General features: G+C 42.3%; 2 protein-coding genes across 3 annotated transcripts in view; one reads left to right on the top strand and one right to left on the bottom strand.

The window, feature by feature from the left end:
- Nucleotides 1-6,605, top strand: part of COLQ (collagen like tail subunit of asymmetric acetylcholinesterase) — a 42,600-nt gene extending 35,995 nt beyond the window's left edge. For both annotated transcript variants that reach the window (XM_027880079.1, XM_027880077.1), the window contains exons 15-17: nucleotides 213-333; nucleotides 2,537-2,639; nucleotides 4,652-6,605. In XM_027880079.1, the coding sequence (XP_027735880.1) occupies nucleotides 213-333; nucleotides 2,537-2,639; nucleotides 4,652-4,721 (294 nt within the window). In that variant the 3' untranslated portion in view covers nucleotides 4,722-6,605. The remainder of the gene's footprint in view (nucleotides 1-212; nucleotides 334-2,536; nucleotides 2,640-4,651) is intronic.
- The window catches only part of PLEKHA8 (pleckstrin homology domain containing A8), a 48,731-nt gene that overhangs the window by 938 nt on the left and 26,906 nt on the right, over nucleotides 1-20,887 (bottom strand). The window lies entirely within an intron of this gene.

Genomic DNA, 20,887 nt, shown 5'->3' with positions numbered 1-20,887 from the left:
TGCTTCAAGGAGCTAAACTAAGTCCCACTGAAATCAGCAGCAAGATCTTTCCTGTATCCACTGGACTTTGCATTAGATTCTTTATAAACCCCGTGAACCATCAATTAGCAAAACCCAGTCCTGGGATCTGCCTCCCATAGCCCTTCAACTCTGCTTGCTAGCCAGGCTGCTGCCGGTCTGGTTAAGTAACCACTGTGTGTTTGTTTGGTCAGCTCACCCCTTTGTATCCTGTGGATTACCGCTTTGAGGACAGTGGTACCTGCGGAGATGGGATCGTACAGGACGGGGAAGAGTGCGACGATGGCAATGCAGTTGTGACCGATGACTGTATAAGTAAGTTACAGGGCATCAAGAGGGGCTTCTTTCTACCAGGGAAGGTGCATTAGTTGTTCCTGCAGGGTGCTGTGTAAATCACACAAGTGTTTCACTCAAGAGAGCTTGTGTGGTTTGTGAATCAAGCGCAGGCACAGGGAAAGGGAGGCACAGTGGCCACAGTGTGAAAACTGAGGTCTTTCATGCACGTAGATGGGACAAACCAGCACAAGACAGAGGTGGCAGCAGGTACTTCTCATGCTGGTTTGCATACGCACTTTCCCCAGGGGCTGCCAGCTCTCTGTCTAAAAGATGTAGCATACCTTTGCAGTGCACCACAGTCCTTGGGATAGACACTGCAGCTGGCTGTTTCTTACAGTAAACTAGATCCTGGGTCCAGAAACACCACTTTGAATTTTGTTATTCACTTGCATAGGGAACATGTTTAGCCCGCTACCTTCACCATTAGGTTCATACAACATTTAATTCATGTCTACTCAATCTTCCTTCAGTCTTACTGGGTTTGGATAGCAAAGAGCATATAAACATTCAAGCAGCTGTGGCAAGCTTCACTTCTCCCCCACAGTTACTTTTATGGTTTGATTCCTTCCCCAGAGCACAGCACTACACCTTCCCCGCACAGCAGGTTTGGTCCTGATTCTAGCAAAGGGATGCTTCTTCACTTGTCAGAACAATACCAGCCAACACCGAAAGATGCAATTTTTTGTTTATATATCCCTCCATTTTTTACCCTGACTTTGAAAATGGGGTATATGCGGCCATGCTCTATGTGAGTTTCTCCATCCATCTGTCCATCGCCACCCTTCCCCATGTAACTCAAGAATCCCAGCCAGCTTCTTGGTGACAACAGGAATGAGATTTCAAATGCAGTTCAGTCGCAACAGGCAGAGGGAGACATATAAATAAAAGCCCCTTTAAGTTTGCCTGACTGCAGAGTAATACAGAGAGAGAGAGAGAGAAAGAGAGAGAGAGCAGGATCTCTCCAGTCTCCAGATATGAGAAAATGATTAAATTAGAATATGCAGTCAACCATGGGGAACAACCATGTGGGAAAATAGTGTTCATTAGTTCTAGTGCCTGCAAAATTGTACACTGTGTGTCTGAGGGCACATCTTGTTCTCTGTGGTATTCACTGGGCAATTGAGGCCTTGCAATATATGGATTTCTGATACTGATGAGACCCAAAGAGTAATCATTAAGTCACTGGGAAATGAGAACACTGTCATCATTCTTCTCTTGGGACTGAACCAAAAGAAAAAGGCTAACCAAATGTTAAATGCATTTAAATGTAAAATAGGCTCGTTGGTCTTAGAAGCATTAATTTCTACCAAACACATCCTTGGTGCAAATAATTAATCATTTCTATTTGTAAATAACCCACTTTAATTCTCATGAATTCCCTATTCCTGAGTGTCTTTTTAATCCTTTGCTTAATAGCAATGGATTTTCCCAGAAGATATCAAAGCCATTTTAACTAAATGAGTTTGTTCAAGTTATAAGTCATTCTCAATATGCTGAAGACATCAAAAGCAAAGTCCTATTGCTAAAATGGCAAAAAATTCCCACAAATTACTGCAGCCTACATGTCAGTCACCATGAAAAAATGTCACAAGTCTCACTCATGTTCAAGTCAGTAGGAGTCAACAGAGGGAAAACCAAATTTTTGGTGATCATTATATACCTTTTTTTTTTTTTTTTGGATAGATAGGCAATAGGTCTGCATAATTTTGTTCACGGTAGGAACTCACGGTAGACATTCATAGATATTGTGCAATATTGGGGAAAGGCCTAGGATGGGATTTGCAAAACACTTTGTGACCTCAGAGTGCTTTTTTTAGATTGGGACACCCTCCCCCCAACCCCGCCCCCCCCTCCCCGATCATTTATGTTAACTGTATTTGATGTTTCTCTTAACTTGTTTTGATAGTAATCATCTATGGCAATAATAATTTTTAGAATACATGCTGTTGTAATTAGTGATTCTGAAGTAATTATTTTTAGTATTTATTCACTCTTTCCCTGCTCATTGAAATTAAGATAAAAAACCCTCATTCTTTTGTAGTGAAGAATATTGCTCCTCCTAAGACAGTCCTTACAGGACTTTTTTTATACTTAACTCTTAAAAATCTAGTTCCACTTACTTTACCTGTTTCTTTTTCGTGTGAAGAGCCTTGAAGGGTCTTCTTTCTTCCTTTTTCGCTAGGATGTCGCCGTGCTTACTGCGGAGATGGCTACAGGCATGAGGGGGTTGAAGACTGTGATGGGAAGGATTTTGGATATTTGACATGTCGAACGTATCTCCCTGGGTATGTACAAGAGGGTCTTAGCTTTGGTTTGGCGTTTTTCCTGGTTGGTTGGGGTTTTTTTTTGTTTGTTTTTTTGCGTGTGTGTGTTTTCTGTGTTTTCTCTTTGTTAGCTTTAAAACAGAGTAGTATCACCCACTTAAACCTTGTTCTACTGGAACCACTGCAGGCAGGGGGAGAAGAAAGAGTCTATCAAATTATTTCTGCATATCATTGACTTTAAGGGCTAAATCTCATTTCTCTGTAATAAGCATATGCCTCTTACAGTACCAAATGAACAAAGATCACATAGACATGTGTATGCCCATTTCTTGCCAAGATTTCCTCATTTGGTAACATCATCATTGCATTTACAACCACTGATAACATACTAAGAATAGGAAAACCATGAGGAGGAGATAATCACACTGAAATTAAAAAAAGACCCAAACTCACATGCTCCAACCGACCTCCCACTGCCCTTCTTGTTTTTTAGTACTCTAGGGGTATCTTTGCTTCTGAATCCACTGGGCATCTGTCAACTTTTCCAAAGAGCAGGAAATTCACTGCCGGCAGATGCAAAGCCATCCATCTGCTTAGCAATGCCCTTCGTTTAAAACATCTGCTTATTGTTGACTTGCCTTCTCTGCCTTTGTTTAAGCGGCTTCCTCTGGTCAGCGTTTTTCCTCCAACACCAGTACCTCTGTTTAACTGTCAGGTATTGTTACTGGCTAACAGGAAACAATTAATTTGCAAATTAAATTATGCACAGAGCCCTCATCATTCAGGGAACAATGATGTGCTAATTGACAGGAATAAGAAACCACAGGATGTCTTTGTAAATCAAGTGCTGTGCTAATCTTTCCACTATAATTGTTGGAGCACTCCTGCTGTAAGACATTACTAAGATCCAGACTAGTAGACATGCAAACCTGAAACATTTTACAGAGATATCATTTTCAGACGGAATGGAGCTGTTTTGTACTGTGAAAACCTTCCCTTCTAAAAGTCTGAAGTTTAGTGCAAAAGGTAGCACCACAAAAACTTGAGAAAATGTTATAAATTTCACTTTGCATATAGTCGAGTTGTGAAGAGCAACTGAGGTTCTTTATTTTTTCTGTGTGTAGTCTGAAAATTATCTGCCAAGCTAAAGAAAAAGCTGTGAATCATGAGTAAAGTGGGCTAAGTATGTGAGCATGGCACTCACATGGGAGTTTCATCCCAAAACAACCTTTTCTCCAAGAACTTTGCTGCAACTGATTTTTCCATTTTCTACTCTTTCCAGCCCACAGACCTCTCCTCCGTATTCACACATCTTCTCTGTAGATTGGTCTGAGAACGTGGGTTATCCAAGTTTTAAGGCTGCTTAGTCCACATCTTGGCTTTGTGGATGGGTTGTTCACTTAGACATATGTCAGCAATAAAAGCTCATTAAGATGCTTATTAAGGTCTCTGGTCAGGTCGTCTGTGGATAGTCACTGCAGTTCAGTTTAAGTCAGTAGAAAGACAAAAACCTCTGGCAAGGACCCCTCCATTTACCTTTTTTTTTTTTTTTTTTTTTTTTTAATTATTATTTCAAATGTGGGAATGTGTCACTCTCATTATCTCAAGTACATGAAAAATAAGTTAAAGGACAGGCACAATAACACCTGCTGAAGCTATTGGGAGTAACTGGAAAAACACTTATCTCAGAGCCTCAGATATTTCATTACACAGTTCCCATGGGCACTGAGGCCTTCTTCATCCACCCCCACGTAATGCTCAAGTCCTGCTACCAATGGAGATTTTATTTTTTTAATTGATATTACTGGAAGTTAAGTCTTCACTTACTGTTTCCCTTGGACTCCTGGACTATTTTGCTGACAAAGGAGAACACAGTGGAGCACTGATAGAAACTACCCTCCTATTCTGGTTCCCATATTTTGCTGCATATGACATATTCTGATGTTCTTCACTCCTACAGATAGTTACATCCAGAAACCATATAATGTGAACTGTAGCATATTTTGAAACTGAGATATTCTCTTTTATTTTAGGTCTTATGGAAAATTGCGATGCACTTCTTACTGCTACATTGACTCCACACAGTGTCGATATTTCACATGAAGGAGCGGAGGTGGGTAGCATCCCACTTGTAGCAGGGTGGTAGGTGCTACACTGTCATCTAGCCAAGAAGGACTGGGACTAAAAAACACCCCGCCCACCTCCATGTGAAAACAAATAGACGTCATGCTGCTGATGGCCATTTTGAGATGTTTTTCTTTTTTAAAAATCGTCAGATTGGGAAAAAATAGGACCACTGCATCCTGTCTTAATAGAGAAATGTCAAACAGTGTGTGCCAGTAAGACTTCCATGCAGCTGCGGATGGCAACTTGTTCTCCATCACCAAAGCAACATTAAGCTACTGGAAACTGAGTTTCACCAACCAGGAATATTGTGTAACAATTACCTCTAGTCAGCACTGTTAAACCCAAATGTAGGCTCTTCAGAGGTTTTGTCTTTAACCCTTCCCAGCATAAACACGAAGCATATCTTGGATGTGGTGTTTATAGGGACTTTCTCTTTTATTACAATGTGAACTTTGCAAGTGTTGTCTCACCAATGACTTCAGCGACATTAAGCTTAACAATACTCCTTTCAAGGGTGAAAGGAGTAGAGGCCCTTCAGTAAGTGATTTCAGAATCAAATCAACAAATCAGCCAAAAAAGCTGGTTAACTTCACCTTCAGGCGAAGGTGTTTGTCTGTGTGTGTCTCCTATGCATGCACAGAAATGCAGACAACACAGACCACAACAAAGGACAAACTGCACAAATAAACTGTGAAATAGCCAAGAAGTTCTCTCCCAGGATAAAATCAGACGAGGAGGGAAGCTAAAGAAGGAACCTATTTCTGTATTTTTTACCTCTGTGCGGAGCTGGCTGGGCACTGCCTGACCCCAAGGGGCTGGGACATCATCGGTGACCTGTCTGAAATCACAGCATCACCACATGCACATTGCTTTCGCTCTGGTGTCTACATTGGAGGGTCTCTTCGTTTTTATCCCCTTGACCATCTGACCATGATCATTCAATCACCAGTTATACACTGTCCTCTCTCTTCCCTCCCACTCGCTGTTTCCACCATCGTGTCTGGGATACTCCCAAGTGTACGTGCTCACTTTTGTATTGCCATAAATCAAATCTCAGAGTAGCGTGTTTATGGATGCTCATTCATGTTGTGCAATGTACATGTATTTTTTGTTGTTGTTCCAGAAAGTTCACTCAACTACAGGAATCAGGGTAATTATATACTTATTTATTAGCAAGTATTAAAGAGCAAATTTCACGTGGGAAGCCTAGTAAATGCTACGTGAAAAAGTGTCTATAAGAGCAAATGGAACAAAGGATGTGCAGAATTCATGACTAAAAGCCTTAAATCTAGGCATTATTTTCATACAAGCCACTCTTTTCTGCTTTGTGGTAAATGTTGCACAGGACTCTGTGAAATGTGTGACTTATCTGTCCGAGTGACAGTACTGCAACAGCTGCACTTAAACTGGCACTTCCATAAAGGTTAAGTAAATGTGGATGTTGCTTTATAATGATAATGCATCAAAGCAATCAAGAAATGCATGCAACTTTTACTACCTACCTAGAAGAGTTTAACTATGGATTTCCAAAATTATACTGAAAACCACCAATCATTGACAAAAAAAAAAAAAGGAAAGAAAATTAGTGTACTCTTCATACCTATCACTTATCTGGGCTATTTGTGTTTTTGTGTTGCTATGAAGCCAAGGCATCAGCATTTGTAGCCCAGTTCAATAGTTCAATTTTTTTTAATTTTTTTTTTTTTTTTTTTTTTAATTTTAACTGAGGTCTTAATAAAAGGTCAAGGAACCACTCGGGCAAGAAACTTGCCATAAACTCTGAAAATCTGGGCACTGCACAGCTGCCTTTTAATTTTCTGTGCTTGTGCAAGGAGTGGTTTCCAGCAGCATCCTGCCATGCAGGAGAGCACTTTGGGAGGTTCCTGAGGACAGACACACTCCCTGCAGCACATCCTGCTGGCCAGCCACCGGGGAATCTGCTGGGTGTTACCATCCTAGACCTGGAGATGCTTCATCTGAACTCATCTTTTCCAAGGTGTTCATCTCTACTCCCCAAAAGGCTGGATTCTCTGAGAAATCTGGTAATCCCAGTGGCCTTTCAGTTTTAAGTTGAATAATTTTTAATTAAAAGCTCCCTACCTCCAAAGGGCATTAAAGTAACAAATCTAAGATAGTAGAATATGTAAACAGGAGATGTGATTTCGTAGCTAAAATTGTACTGTGATGCACGTGTACACAAAAGGACCTATCAGTTTGATCAGTCTGAGAATATTTGCAAGGCATGGATTTTAAAAGGACTTTATTAATACAGCACAAACAATTTGGTATCTTAACAGAAAGAAAGCAATGTAAAATGTAAGGGAACAAAAAAAAAAGTTTCATACTATTGTTACTGTCTCGTTCCCCTCAGATGATAAAGCATGAAAAAGACACCTGGGAAGGTGTTAAGTACATATAATTTAAAAGGGGCTGCAAAAGAAACCTTTTGTCCTTATTTCTGATTTATTATTAATTAATGATTTATCATTAATTGGGCATTTTTCAGCTGGGTGGTGCCCTGGTCTGCTGTGAATTGTCTTCCTTCCTTCTCTGAGTTTCTTTACACATTGTGCCAAGACTGGTTCAAAAGTTAATTGGGATATTTTAGTTCCAAGGCCTTGTGTAGCAGCAAATTGCTTGTGGGAGAGTTTTCTAATGATTAGTATGCAACTCTAGGCAGGTACAAAACCATTATGATCTTATGTCATGCACTGTATTAATGAATACTAAAGATCCAGCTTGCACTTACTATAGGATTAAATATATGTAATTACCTACTGCATATATTAGCAGCTCGTGTCAATAAATCATGCTACCTTAGTTACCCTATGTCCCTACTTTCAATTAATTAATTTTGGGTTTAAAAACACAGTTTTGAAATATAATTACCTAGCTTAAGATGCTGGGGATGGGAAAAAACCTAACGCCTCCTCTCCCATGCCTGCTGCCTCTCCCTGACTGCAGTTGGATCCAGCTCTGTGCAGGCACACTGATGTGCATCACAGCTTGGGAGTGTGACTGTGCATTCCTGCTCCTGGGCTTGCTGCTGCCTCAGCCCCAAACTGATCCGTGCAACACGCCATGAGCAGAACAGCTCCCATTTCATTGATTTCTGATTGGAATCTGTAATGTGCTGGTTTTTAATAAGGCTTTGGGCTGTGGTTTGGGGGATTGTCTCCTCCTGCTACCTGATAATGTACTAGGCTGCTTTGTAACGCCTACCAGAGTCTGAGTTGATGGCTGCAAACCAGAAAGCAAAGCACTGTGTGCTGATGGACAATGGGAATGGTGATGGCACCTAGGGTTCAGACACTTGCAGCAGCTGGCACCCAGGCTTTGGGAACAGGGTCCTGCCTTGCAGTAGCAGCCTGCAAATCTGTTGGACCAGGGCTTTTTTTGTTTAACAGGGCATCCTAGAAAAGGGCAGTGCCGCCTGTCCCCAGGAGAAATGGAAGTGTATACACAGGCAGAGAATGAATGAGTCTTTGGAGTGGTATATTTTCTGCCTGTCCTTTCTAAAAGCTCAGCTTCTGTGACACTCTCTGGCTTGCCAAATGCCTACGTCATTTCTTTCTTCACTTCAAATCATCCAAAATTGTAGCTGTCAATGCTATCTTTACCCATAAATCTGCACGTACCTCATCTCCTCCTTTCTTTCTTCTTATGGTTTCCTTTAATGGCACCAAAGTTCATAACCTTTGTAGCTTCTCTCCAAAACTCTTCAATGCCCTCACTGCTCTGCAGGCTCTGGGTTTCATCAGATTCTCTTTCAGTTTCTCACTCCATCCCTTTTCTAACATCTTCTGCTTGTTACAGCCCTGTAAATGTCACAGCAAAACCCCTTGGTCGTGGTTCTTACCTTCTAAAAATTGCATGGTGCAAATACTTCAGTCCCACTGGTTTGGACAAGGGGGAGAGGGGATTGGTGGTTATCCCTTAAGTGGGAGTCCCCCAGAATAGTCAGTCCTTGAGTACCAGCTGTTTACAAGGAATAAAAGTAATGAATCCCAAGCTAACTGCTTTTGGGGACAATTCAACAGCTTTGACACTTGGCTGCCACATACAATCAGGAGATGTATTAAATAAAGATAACCAAAATTAACCCAAGAGAAGTAAATCAGTGCTGTCCTGTGATTCTTCAGTGATATTCAATGCTGCAAGGAGATCTTCAAAGAGCTGTTGGAAAAATCTTGGTTTAATTCACAAAGGATGAGGCAAGAGAGACTGTTTTCTGACACACTTTCAATTTCTTCCTCTGATAGTTTTTGCCTAAGGGGATGGATATGGCAGAGCGAGTGTCTCTTCCATGGATACCATTCCTTTTCAAGGAAAGCACAGAGTAATGGGCTAAGGAACTCTGCTACCAGCAGCCTAAGGTGTTGGCAAAAAGACAACTAAAGCAGGCAACTGGTGAAATTAAAATTTGGATCAGGAATTTGGATCGGAGTAACTGACGCTTATTAATCTGGTAATGGACCATGCAACTTGCAGACCTTAACCAAAGACAAAAAGGAACAAAGCCTAAGCAAATGAGCCATTTGTGTCTTTATTGAACATAGCTGGTAAAACACCTCCCCCCCCCCAATATTTATGTGTCCAGTTACATGCCAAGCAATGTGCTCTATGCTGAAAGCTGGTGTCACTCCAAGGCTGAAAAGGCCAGAGCAAAGCCTGAGCACATGTTTTCATTGCATCAGTAATTACTGGGGCATTTAAGAGGATGGCCCTGAACCAGACCAGCTGAGGAAAGGCTGCATTTGAAAGGGTGGCCAGGCCAAATTATATTAGAGGAGTGTATTCTTGCTGGAAATTACATTAGTGGCTACTTCCCTCCCTCCACTCCCAACAAAATCTTGGCACTTAAAAGGCACTGAGTTACAGCCCTGGCCTTTTAGGGCTCTTAATTCATTCTGACAGTTTCCTGAGTATCTGATGGAGGATCCAGTTTGGATGCATAATCTTGAGAGAGAATAGGGTTTAAAGAGCTGTATTTTGCTGCAGCCTTTCCATGCACTACTGAACCAGTAGCCCTCCCTGCATGGACTACTGCTCAGGATTTTCTTTGGAAAGAAGGGAGAAGGAGCTGAGGCCATTAATGCCTCTGATAGCAAAGCCTAGAGGTGCAGCAGGGCACTGCATGGAGCAGGAGCCACTCTGGCCATGGTGGTCAGAGTGGGAAGGGGCCTCATGCTGCCACACGTGCATCTGAGCATCTCATCTTCTTCAGGAAAAGCTGTCTGCTGGGCAGTTCCCAGGGCTAATAGTACTGGTGGCATCTCCTGCACGACAAAATACAGCAAAGGACAAAGCACTCCCCGAGCTGTTTTGTAGGTGCAGCTGGGAGCCTGCCTGGCTGGTGTGCAGCAATACAAACGCAGAGGCTTGACAGAGCAGGAATCTGAGCTAATGGCACAATAAATCAGCCAGGAGGAAGAGAAGGAAACATTAACCTACACACACAGCAGCATGTTTAGTATATTTAGAAACTCAGCAACTGATGACCCCTCTCTTAGCCAGTCTAAAGTGTCACCATTTAATAAGTGAACAAACTGACATCAGCATTAAATTCAAGCCTATGCTGAAATGTCTTTGACCTTTGTGCAGGTATGGAGGAAGCTTTCAAGATTCATCTTGGAGAGGATGAGAGATCCCTGTCAGGGTCTGCAGCATCCTCTGTGTAGGGTAAAGGTGGAGGGGTGGGAGAAGGAGGGGCTGACAGTTATTCACGGTCACCCTTCCAGAAGGAAGTGGCACCCAATGGTATTTTTCACTGAACCACTACGGAGTGCTGGCTTAAGACTTGGGAATGCAGGTATGCAACATTTATTCTCCTTTGCTCTCTTAAGCAGAGCATCTCCAAATTGGTAGAACAAGCAGAGAATACCTTGGGGGCCCCATGTGTTTCCCAATCCCATCACAGGGGTCCAGAAACTTTCTTGTGATTAATTTTGTTTCGAAGAAAAGAGCTCCCGTTGTTTGCTGTCCTTCTCATTTCAGTTATCCATGTTCCCAAGGAAACTTACCACTCCTAAGTTGGGAGAGGCCACACTGAGCCAGCCAGACATTTGGGGCAGGTTATGTTGGGTGCCTCCCATACCTTCCCTTTGGAGTTATTTGATCAACGAATGGAATGAGGAGAAAACTGGCAACCCTGACAGTTTATAGTAATATAATTTCTTCTATAAATTTCTGTTGGATTTGACATCTTACCTACCTGGCACCACCGCTCTGAGGACAAGGTGTGCAAAGAAAGAGAATATTGAGGATTGCTTAGGTTTTGAGTTACTAGCAGATTTAAAGGAGAGAAGGACTGATTAGAGGTAAGAAACAGGGAATAGTTCAGGCAACTGAACTGTCCAGAAGTGGTCTGTTGAAATGTGTATATTATGGGCCAAGACCCACAGGGAGGCTGGTTGATAAAGTAAATAATAAAATAAACAATAAAAAGCTGGATTTAAGCTGTGATGCTCTAGTAGATTCATACAAGTCATCATAAACCATCTGGTGACTGTAGGGTCATCACTGTTTTGCTGCCATTTGACCAGAGATTAGTTATCAAACCCAGCAGCAACCACACAGCAGAGGCATGGGACCACCTAGGGTAAAGCTGGTCATCTCACTGGTCTTGGTGGGTGCAGTGAGGGGCAGAGAGGCTTGCTCTGTGCCAGGACTGTTTGAGCAAGACAATATCTGGTGTGAAAGGCTGCAGGATTACAGCTTCTAAATAAAGCCTGAAGAGTTGTACCTGTTGCTGCCTTGGGTAAGCAAGCTCTGAACCAAGCTGTTACGCTAATTTAAGCAGGTCAAATATTTGTTCTCTGCTTGACACTATCACATTATTTCGTGAGAAATAATGTCCTGTAGGTTTGTCAGGGAGTAAGCACATGGCAGGGAGGATTGAATTGCTGTGACTGGCCCATGGGCCAAATAGCTTGACATTATGGAGTTTGTACGGGGTATAGGCAAGGAAGAACCAAGCCCTAAGGACATGCAAATAATGGGATTATTCCTCCTGCACTCAGCAGTCTCTTAGGCCATTTGGAAGAGGAAGACCATCCTCTCTTTACCAGTACTGTCCCTGTACTTTGCAGCCCTGAGGATCGCAGGACTCCAGTTGCAAAGAGAGGTAAAGCTTCCCTTGATGTGCAAAACCCCCCAAAAGGCCGTGTGATGTCTCAGCAATGGGGCATCTGCAGTACTGTGGGGTGATGTCGGGTGGCTCAGGCTTCTCTCCTTGCTTGCAGCACTCATGTCCAGGTTTCACTGCTGTATCCATGGCAGATGTATTGCACTGGGATTTGGGAGTGGAAGGAGTTCCCCTCCACACCCTCACTGCCTGTGCCTCAGCTGAAGGTTGTCACTGAGACTGAGAGACACATGCTTGACAGCTGTGATTTACCAAGATGGTCACACATGTCTATTTATTTAGGCATAAAAAGCAAGGCAACTTTCCAGACCCTCCCTTGGTTTCACCGAACTTTGAAGCCTGTAAGAAAAGTTCTTTAAGCAGGACTCCCTCAGCAGATTATTTCTTTGCTTCTTTCTGTTTTAATAAAAATGGTGATAACAAATAGCTGGCTTTAAAAGTTCTATTTGTGCAGGAATATCCTGCTTTTATGCGTTTTTAAGCATCTCTATCAACAGAGCAGAAAGCAGAGCTCCATTTGAGATGGTCAGTGGACAAAAAAAAATATGAATGTGGACAGATAAATCCATTCCTTGTATGCATAACAGGTACATACAGGCTATGAACATTGCCCAAAAATATAGGGTTAAGAAAATGTAAATTAATATTTATTTACTTTTTCCAAAGCAGAAGAGCTTGGGCAACAGAGAGTCCTATTTCAGAAGTTGCACAGCCTACATTTATGAACTCTCCATACAAGTAAAAGACTGATATAAGAAAACAAAGTGCTATATGAAGAAACTTTTGGGCTGGCTGATGAGAAGCAAGTTCTTTGAAATAGTCTGAGGTTTTCCCCAGATTCTGCTCAAGGGCTGGTTTGAGCCCCAGGGGAGAGCAGCTTGCTCCAAGTGATTGATGAAGTGTGAGGCAGTGTAAGTAACAGTGACTATTTATACACTGAGAGTGCACTGTAAATTAAAGGTGAGAGAATATACATCCTTAAAAGACTGGTGGGGAAAGGGAATTTAGTAAGCCGGGATTGAAGAAAATAAATTGAGAAATGTCCTGGCAGGATCCAATGAGTGACTGGAACATTCAGTGTGTCCCTGACAAGGGGAAAAGCATGCACAGGCAGGTTCCTGTGCCTGGCTGGCACATCTGCTGAGACAGGGCTGTCAATGCCTCATACCGGGGCCGGGGGACAGAACGAAGCTCTGCCCCACGAGAGTGGGCCTCTTTCTCTTGACAAGGGTCTCCCACCATGTTTTTGGCAAAAAACCTCTCGCGGTCACCCCGGCGCTCAAAGGGGCGCAGGTTTCACAGAGACACCCACAGCACCCCACTGCAAATACCCCGAAAAGCTGCCTGTTCTTTGTGCCAAAGCTGTTGCTTTGGGAAAGCTGGCTGTTGCTCAGTGTGTGGGACGTGAAGTGCTGGGCTCAGTGTGTCGAATACCTGAGACCACGGCTCAAATGTCATGCTGGGGAGAAAGAGGGGTGGGCGAGGGGTGGCAGCACAGCAGAGGCTGCACAGGCTGAACAGCACCGGTTCCCTCCTGCCTGCAGGAAGGAGGCTGGGTACCAGCTGCTAAGCAAGAAAGCAAGTGGAAAACTGTGACCTATAGGAAACTATGTGAGGCACGTCTGGTCTCTGAAGACTACAGATGAGCTGGTGATATCAACACTGGAAACAGATGCTAAACTGATTGGAAATTATTTTGGCAGAATGCCATAGCTGGAGCAGGAGCCCAAATTGATGCAAAATGCATTCTGAAATCTCAGATCTGTTTGATTTTGAGAAAATAGTGAGCTGTTGTCTCTTTGGCATCACCATGGGACCTTGCACAGGCCACACACCAGTGCATCTTGCTGAAAGCAGTTAGGTACGCACTTGGAAAGTGGCCAAATGCTGCTGGTTGGCATCAGGACCAGTCAGGAAGCAGCATGTTAGTGACTCCTCAGCTGACAGCTCTGGAAGGACATAAGTATCACCAATTTCAGCTCATCCTGCTGCCTGCAAAACTCCCGCACTAACGGTGACACCTCGCTAAAGCAGTGATAAACAGTGGAAGACCCCGGAAGGATTTTGCCAGACACCAGCAAAGTAATGTAAGATGGTATAAGGTGAAGGTTAGGAAAATGCAAGAACACAATAAAACTTGGAAGAGCCTATTACCCTAATCCCCAAAGTCAGGGATTGAGCCTGCACAACCATCGCACCTTCTGGCAGGGCAGGGAAGCTTTCTAAAGGTTGGTTGTTTTTTTTTTTTTTAATGGTAACACACAAGAAATAATCTAAAACCTGTGTTAGACACACAAGGAGAGGAATAAATATCTGTTAATTAATACATATATTTGTGTCAATATATTGAAAACCACATGGTAATATTTTGGAAGAAATATTTCAGATGGACAGACACTTAGCTTGGTTTACCAATGTCTAGAAGTGTCTGGCATACTGCAGTATCCCCTGCAATTCTTTTTCTCAGTCCTAGTACTTGTACTTGACACATATTCCACCAGTCCCCAAATGATAAAGAAAACTCTTCTCCTCATGGCTGCAGTTCAGGGAACAACTTGGCATAAACACATAAAATTGGTGTTCAAAACCTGAACTACGGTCCCATATTCTGCATTTCAATAGCACTGTATTTCCCATAGGGCAGCAAAATTGCATGCCAGCCCCACACTGCCCCCAGCATAGCAGAGTTTTCAGCCAGGTTAAAAAGAAACCAACACAGTAAAGGTGTCACTGCCTCATTGCATTGGCCATAGCTTTGGTGCTGTGAGCTTGCACTGCCTTTTCCTCTCAAATTCAGGAAACATAGGTTTTATCCATATAGGAGAACCCTAAGAAAACAGTATTAATATTCTGATAATTATTGAATCTAATGTGTCCTCTTTGAGCTTCCCATTTTAAAAGCAGAACCTATATGTTCCTGTGAACCCTACATCTTCAGCACACCATTTTTAACTTTGAACCATGGATCTAGATTCCTGGAGGGACAGGAATTTAGCAGCTACTCTCACGGTTCCTGACCCTTACTAACATGGCAAACTGTCAAAGTTGTTTTTTTTTCCCTGGGAAGATCTTCATCTGGGATCCTGTAATGGCAACAGATTTGCCTTCCTTAATCAGTGGAAGTTGTAGTGAGGTGACACTTGCCTGGGAGGTATCTTTTTGTGTCTGGGACTTCTATTAGAACATGTTTGTGCAGTGCTGCTGGTCTGTGCTGGGCTGTTTAGAACAAAGCATTTTGCAGAGGAGACCAGCAACTGTGCTCGCAGCCCCTCTGCACAGCTGCAGACCTGTTGCCACAGCCAACACATCCTGCTCCCTCTGCTCATGGACACATTTCAGCTCTAAAATACAGCACTACAGTGCTGGTTGGCAAATCAGTATTGCAGCTCACAGGTAGAAGCTGTGCTTTGAGGCATTAGCTTGTGGGTCTTGTCAAAGTACTGACAGTCATGGGGCAGGTCTGCGGACACTGCGATACACGATGGCCCCCAAACACATCACTCCTCTTCTTCTAGTCCAGAAATGTCAGTGAAGTTGTCTGCATGGTTGCAGCAAGTTGCAAATCCCTGCTTCTCTGTCTCTTCCATGCCTATATGGAAAGCTAAAACCTCATCTTTCCGCTAGAACATCACCCTGTGATTTCAAGTGAGAAAAGGTAACAGTTCATTTTAACACTGCATATAAGGGAAGTTTTTATGGACTCTGTACCTCTTTCAGTGTCTCTATGTACACCCTCTGTGCTTCGGTATGAAAAGCCACAGTTGTCTACTGCAGTGTAAGACAGCGTGGATACCAACACTACAAGTCCTGACTCTGTGCAGAACAGAGCTCTGCCATCTAACTGTGACATGCAAAAGCGTGGCTTCAGAGGAGCTGCCAGGTCAGACAGTGAAATGGACTCTGATTGTGGCACAGCTGATGCTTCAGGAGAGCCACCAAAGCAATCTGTGCCATGGCTGCAATGAACACTACAGGTCATTTCCACATGCCCACAGAACAGGGCCAAGACAGTGTCTTAGAGAAACCTCTAAAAGTATCAGTAACACAACTGTTGTTATTTACCTGGAACTGACAGGGTCTCATAGCTGATAACCTGCTCATTTCCTTAGGAAGGAGAAGAAGAATAAAACCCTGGAGTGTTAAAAAAGGAATGTGATCTCTGCCCTGGAAGGCCTTCTGAACTGTTAGGTGGGTGCCCAGCTACCCACCACCTCAGCCCCAGCAGGTGAGACAGAGTGATGATGAGTTTGAGGCTCCTGCCAGAGCTCAGTCCTTGCCAAAGCAAAAGCAACCCTTGGCCTTTGCAGGATGATGCTCTGGGGCCTCCTGCAATTCGAAGGGATCAGAGATTCCTGTATCCCATGGGAGACAGCCAGCTTGTAGCTGAGCAGTGCTGCTGCAACAGAATACAGGCATCCTTCCCCTACCACAGGGTTGGTTAGGCATAGACAGGGGCTCCGTCTCATCTGCTCTTCTGCAGCTGAGAAAATGCCTCTACCGTGTCCCAAATCTCCACCTCGTTGTTGCCATTAGTAACTTGCGCTTGCTAGAGAGACACGATTGGGTATCACAGATCTGCTGTAAGGTCCATGCTGTGTTTATATGGAGAGAAACAGAGAAAAGGGAAGAAAGGGAGATGTTACACCCACATTAAAGAGCACTAGTCTTCACGTGCAACTCAAGACAACCACACAGGAGTTTCTGAAGTCTTTGAAATTTCTATGGAAGAGATTCAAGACCAGGCAAAAGAAGGACAAATAATACATGAAAATAGATGTTTCTCTCACACTGCCAGGCTAGGTTTTGTAACTACAATCTTCATATATTTACACTGGCCAGGGACCCCAGCCATATGCCAGACACAGCTTTTATTCTCGTAATCTAAACAGCCTCCATGTGTGTCAACATTCTTCATACAAAGATACCTACAGGTAGTTTCTGTGAACCAGAAACATACTGTTTTTGACTGTCCACACAGTAAACAGAACAGATGCAGTCCTTAAGAGCACCTTAGGCCCTATATTGTAATAAAAGAAACAAAATTCATGCAAGGAGAAAACGAGATTTTAAAACATGCTTATTTAAAATAAGTTTATTATAATGAAATAATATAAAAGTCTGACAAAAGTCTTAACAATGCTCCAAAAGAAGAGACAGATGCTGTATGATTTGAGAGATGATGCAGACTGGAAACTTCAGAGTATTTCAGACTGAACTGTTTATGACAGCACAATTTGTGTCATGCTTACATAGAGAGGTGATTTTTGGGGGCATGAACAAGCCCTTAGAATTCAGTAAATTTAAAGTGTGAGGCAATATACCTTCTCTTCATCTTTCAGTGTATTTCAGTATGCATATAATGTACTTTTGTAAGTAAAGCAAGACTTGTAGTAAGCTCAGCTTGACACTGATAAAATGTATGCCCAAAATTAGCTTGAAAAATGAAAATAGGAAACCATAAAAGCAAACTCCCTTGGTTTTCAGTTTGATTCCTCTATTCTGGAATGCAATTTACTTGTTTAGTTTCAAGTAGAGGTAAATCTCAAACTTTCAAAATGGCTCAAACACTTAGCGTTAAACAGAAATCAGGAAATAAAAACAAGGATGCTTCATATTCAATAATGTGAAACTTTTAACACATCTGGAGTGTGAGGGGGGAGAAATCGTATACCACAGAAGGGATATTAACAATGACTACATTTTGAAGAACTGCATGCCAGTGGGACGGTGCACGTGTTTAAGTGAAGCATACTATGGATATGTTCTAACTTCAAAACAAGTGCTTAAATCCTCAGGTATGCTGTGAGCAGGATCAGCGACAGCCTGGGCTTACTCAGAGCCTAAATATGCTATGATACCTCTTCTGCACAAGGGTGATTTTATATTGCCTAGAGCATTCAGTAGTTTGCAGGGTTTGTTCACCAAGGGGCTACAGAAGGTGCAAGCAGGGCATGAATTCAGTTGTCCCCACCCCTACCCTGTTTATTTTTTGTTTTGTTATCTGCACTATGCAGGCCAGAGAAAAGAAATAAAATTAAATAATAATAAAACCAAAATCCCTGTGCTTTCACTTCCAAATCTGAAGTGTCCCAATTTAAATTTCATTAATGAAATCAAGTTTAAAGTAGTGTGGTTTTCCTGGTAAAATATATCAACTCAGAGTGAAACTTCAGAGAAAATTCTCCATTTTTCTATCTGTATGTCTCGTTGCCTGCCAAAGAATTCAGGTCTGATTTTCCAAGTTTATATCTGTATCCCTTACAAAACTTCCTGCTTTGCAGCTCTGATAGCAAGGCAGAGGACAGTGCACGGAAAGAAAACACCCTGCTGAGGAAGAAGGAAAGTCAGCTGGGTAGGAACACGCTAATGATCTTTCCAGGTGTCTGAAAGGCAGTTCAAGGTTCTTTAAAGTTTTTCACAAAAGCTGAAGTGATAACAAAAAGAAAAGGTTAGCAGGTCCAGCACAGGGACTCCGCAACACTGTTTTCTATAATGGTTCACATGCCTTTGCCAAAGCACGCTGCAAACAAACGGAGCATATTTTGGGCATACTTTTTATACATCCAGTCAACCAAGTGACACTTTTCGAACCATGAAACATTTTAAAAGCAAACAGCTGTAGCCTAAATCCTGATGCTGCTTTACAAAAAGCTTGTAAGTGAAGGTATATGGCCCTCAACTTTCAGTGCATCTGTTAAAGGGAGACCCATGGTATAACGGTGTCAAGATGTGCTTAAGTTTACACTAAAGCACACGAGTATGCAGTTCATATTCTAGAATTGTAACGTCACAGAACTTCAATGTGGAACTGAGTATGGTGTCTTAAAATAGCAGAGGGGTTTCCAAAACATAGCTTGTTTTAAAAACATAACAATAAAATAAATAAAATAAATAAAAGCATCCCGTTGCTAACAGAACTTGACTGGAATTACTTGAGAGCTCTGCTCTAATGCCAATGATGCTATGTAACAAAGATGTGTTCGTGACCTCTATTCAAATATTCAGTACTAGATAGCACTTTTATCAGATTGCTTTGGGATTTACCATGTCTCAACAATGATGTGCACTGGACAGACACTGCCCATGTCATATGCTGCATCAGAGTTCTACACTCAGCTACACTAACTTCACAAAAAGCAGCCTTACATCCCTTAGGGTAAGGCTGTGATTACTCTTGTTTCACCACGGATAAGTAAAATCCCTGAGAATATGCAACTGTTAGACATTGCAGGAAACAGCCAAAAGCATTTCTAAAGGAAAGGGATGCAAAACTTTAGCGCAATTTAAGAAACCAAAGCAGTTCATGTAAAGTATACAGAGCAAGGGTGCTGTTAGCTAAGTCACGTGGATCTTTACCAGTATGCAGGTCAGTTGTTCATAAATGTCAGCCTTTTAAAAAAACCTAAACAAATAGGACAAAGGAAACAACCCTAACTAATGAACAAACCAAACAAATCAAACAGGAAACACTGACCTAAACTTGAAGGCCAAAAATTAGTTGCTTGTTCTCTACCATTATTAAAATCCAAAGCCATCCTCTCTGCTTGCCGAACTAACACCACAGGAAAAGAAGGTGCATTGCCTAGCTGTGCATTTGCTTCCACTTGGCCATCTGATCTATTGCATCCTTATAAGGTACAACTTGGAGTTCAGCTCTGCAACACACTGAATGGGTTTCTTTCTTAGTGGTTGTTTGACTGCAAAGATAGCATTCGTAAGTCCTGAAGTGCTCAACGCTCTGCAAGAGCAGTGCATGGTGAAGTGCAAGTTTTGAAGGCAAGGAGACCTTGCTCAGTTCCTTCTCTACAAGTCCCCCATTTAACAAGTACACAGGGGTTTCCTGAAGCCATGGTCTCCTAAGAATTTTCTTAAGCACCAACTCCAGAGTTCAGAGAGACCAATTTTACACAGAAGGGCAAGAGCTCTGAGGCAGGATGCCACGCTGATTAGAAGATACACCGTGTAGAAAGCTCTCTATTTTATTACAAGACAGAAGAATGCTAGAAGTTAGTAACTGCTGAAGTTAGTGGTCCAATGAAGCAGTTCTTTACTTACAAAATGTAGCCTCCTGATTTTTTGCAACAAACAATGGGTCTGACGCACACTTAGAAAAACTAGTGGTTCTCCTGATATTTAAGAGCCAAAACAAACAAAACAAACAGAAAACTCAAAAATACCCCAAATATTTTAAGTGCTGAATACATTTTCCTGCCACTGGAAAAATTTAGGAGCAAAAAGGGAAGTCGATTTTTTTAATGATCTGATAGGTAATTTCTAGAAAAGAGAGATCTCTTCTTGGTCTCCCCATAAACCAGTTGATATTTGGTGGAAATGTGGTCTCCATTATCTTTCCAGAGCATTAAGCTAAAAACTGTTACAGCAAAGTTTCCCACAGAACAGCGGAAAACCTTGAGGAAACCACATGGGACAAAGAGTTGCTTGTTTTACAACAGGGGTGGTTTCTTTGAATTCATTCTTAGAAGCAGCAAACAGCTGAATACCAAAAGCCCTCTGCTTCACTTTTAGCATTGGGCGTAGTGAAATAATTGAATAGAGCTTTGGTCAAAAGCTTTGACTTCATACTCAAAACATGTACTACTTAAATTAAAGAGAATCCAAAAAACTAAAACATGATTCCTGCTGATCCCTCTTGGACTATGTAGAAACTACATAGAGGTACAACTCAGAGAAAATGATAGAACAAGGAAGCCATACTATTTAAATAGTCTTGATGATTTTTGAGCAGTCTTGGGAATCCAGAAAGGTCCCAGCTGACTGGAAGCTAGCAAACATTGTCCTGATTTTCAAGAAGGGGAAGAGGGAAGACCCTGGAAGCTACAGGTTTGTCAGTCTCACTTCAGTGCCTAGTAAAATTATGGAAAAGATTATTCTGGGAGGTATTGAGAAACACTTGGAGGAGAATGCAGTCATTGGTTGCAGCCAGTAAGATTTCATGAGGGCAAAGTCCCGCTTGTCAAACCTGACTTCCTTCTAT

This window comes from Empidonax traillii, unplaced genomic scaffold (genome assembly GCF_003031625.1).
Source record: "Empidonax traillii isolate 1590-97213 ecotype Southwest subspecies unplaced genomic scaffold, ASM303162v1 scaffold64:size1360303, whole genome shotgun sequence".
Lineage (NCBI taxonomy): Eukaryota > Metazoa > Chordata > Aves > Passeriformes > Tyrannidae > Empidonax > Empidonax traillii.
This window is presented reverse-complemented; position numbering and strand designations above follow the sequence as displayed.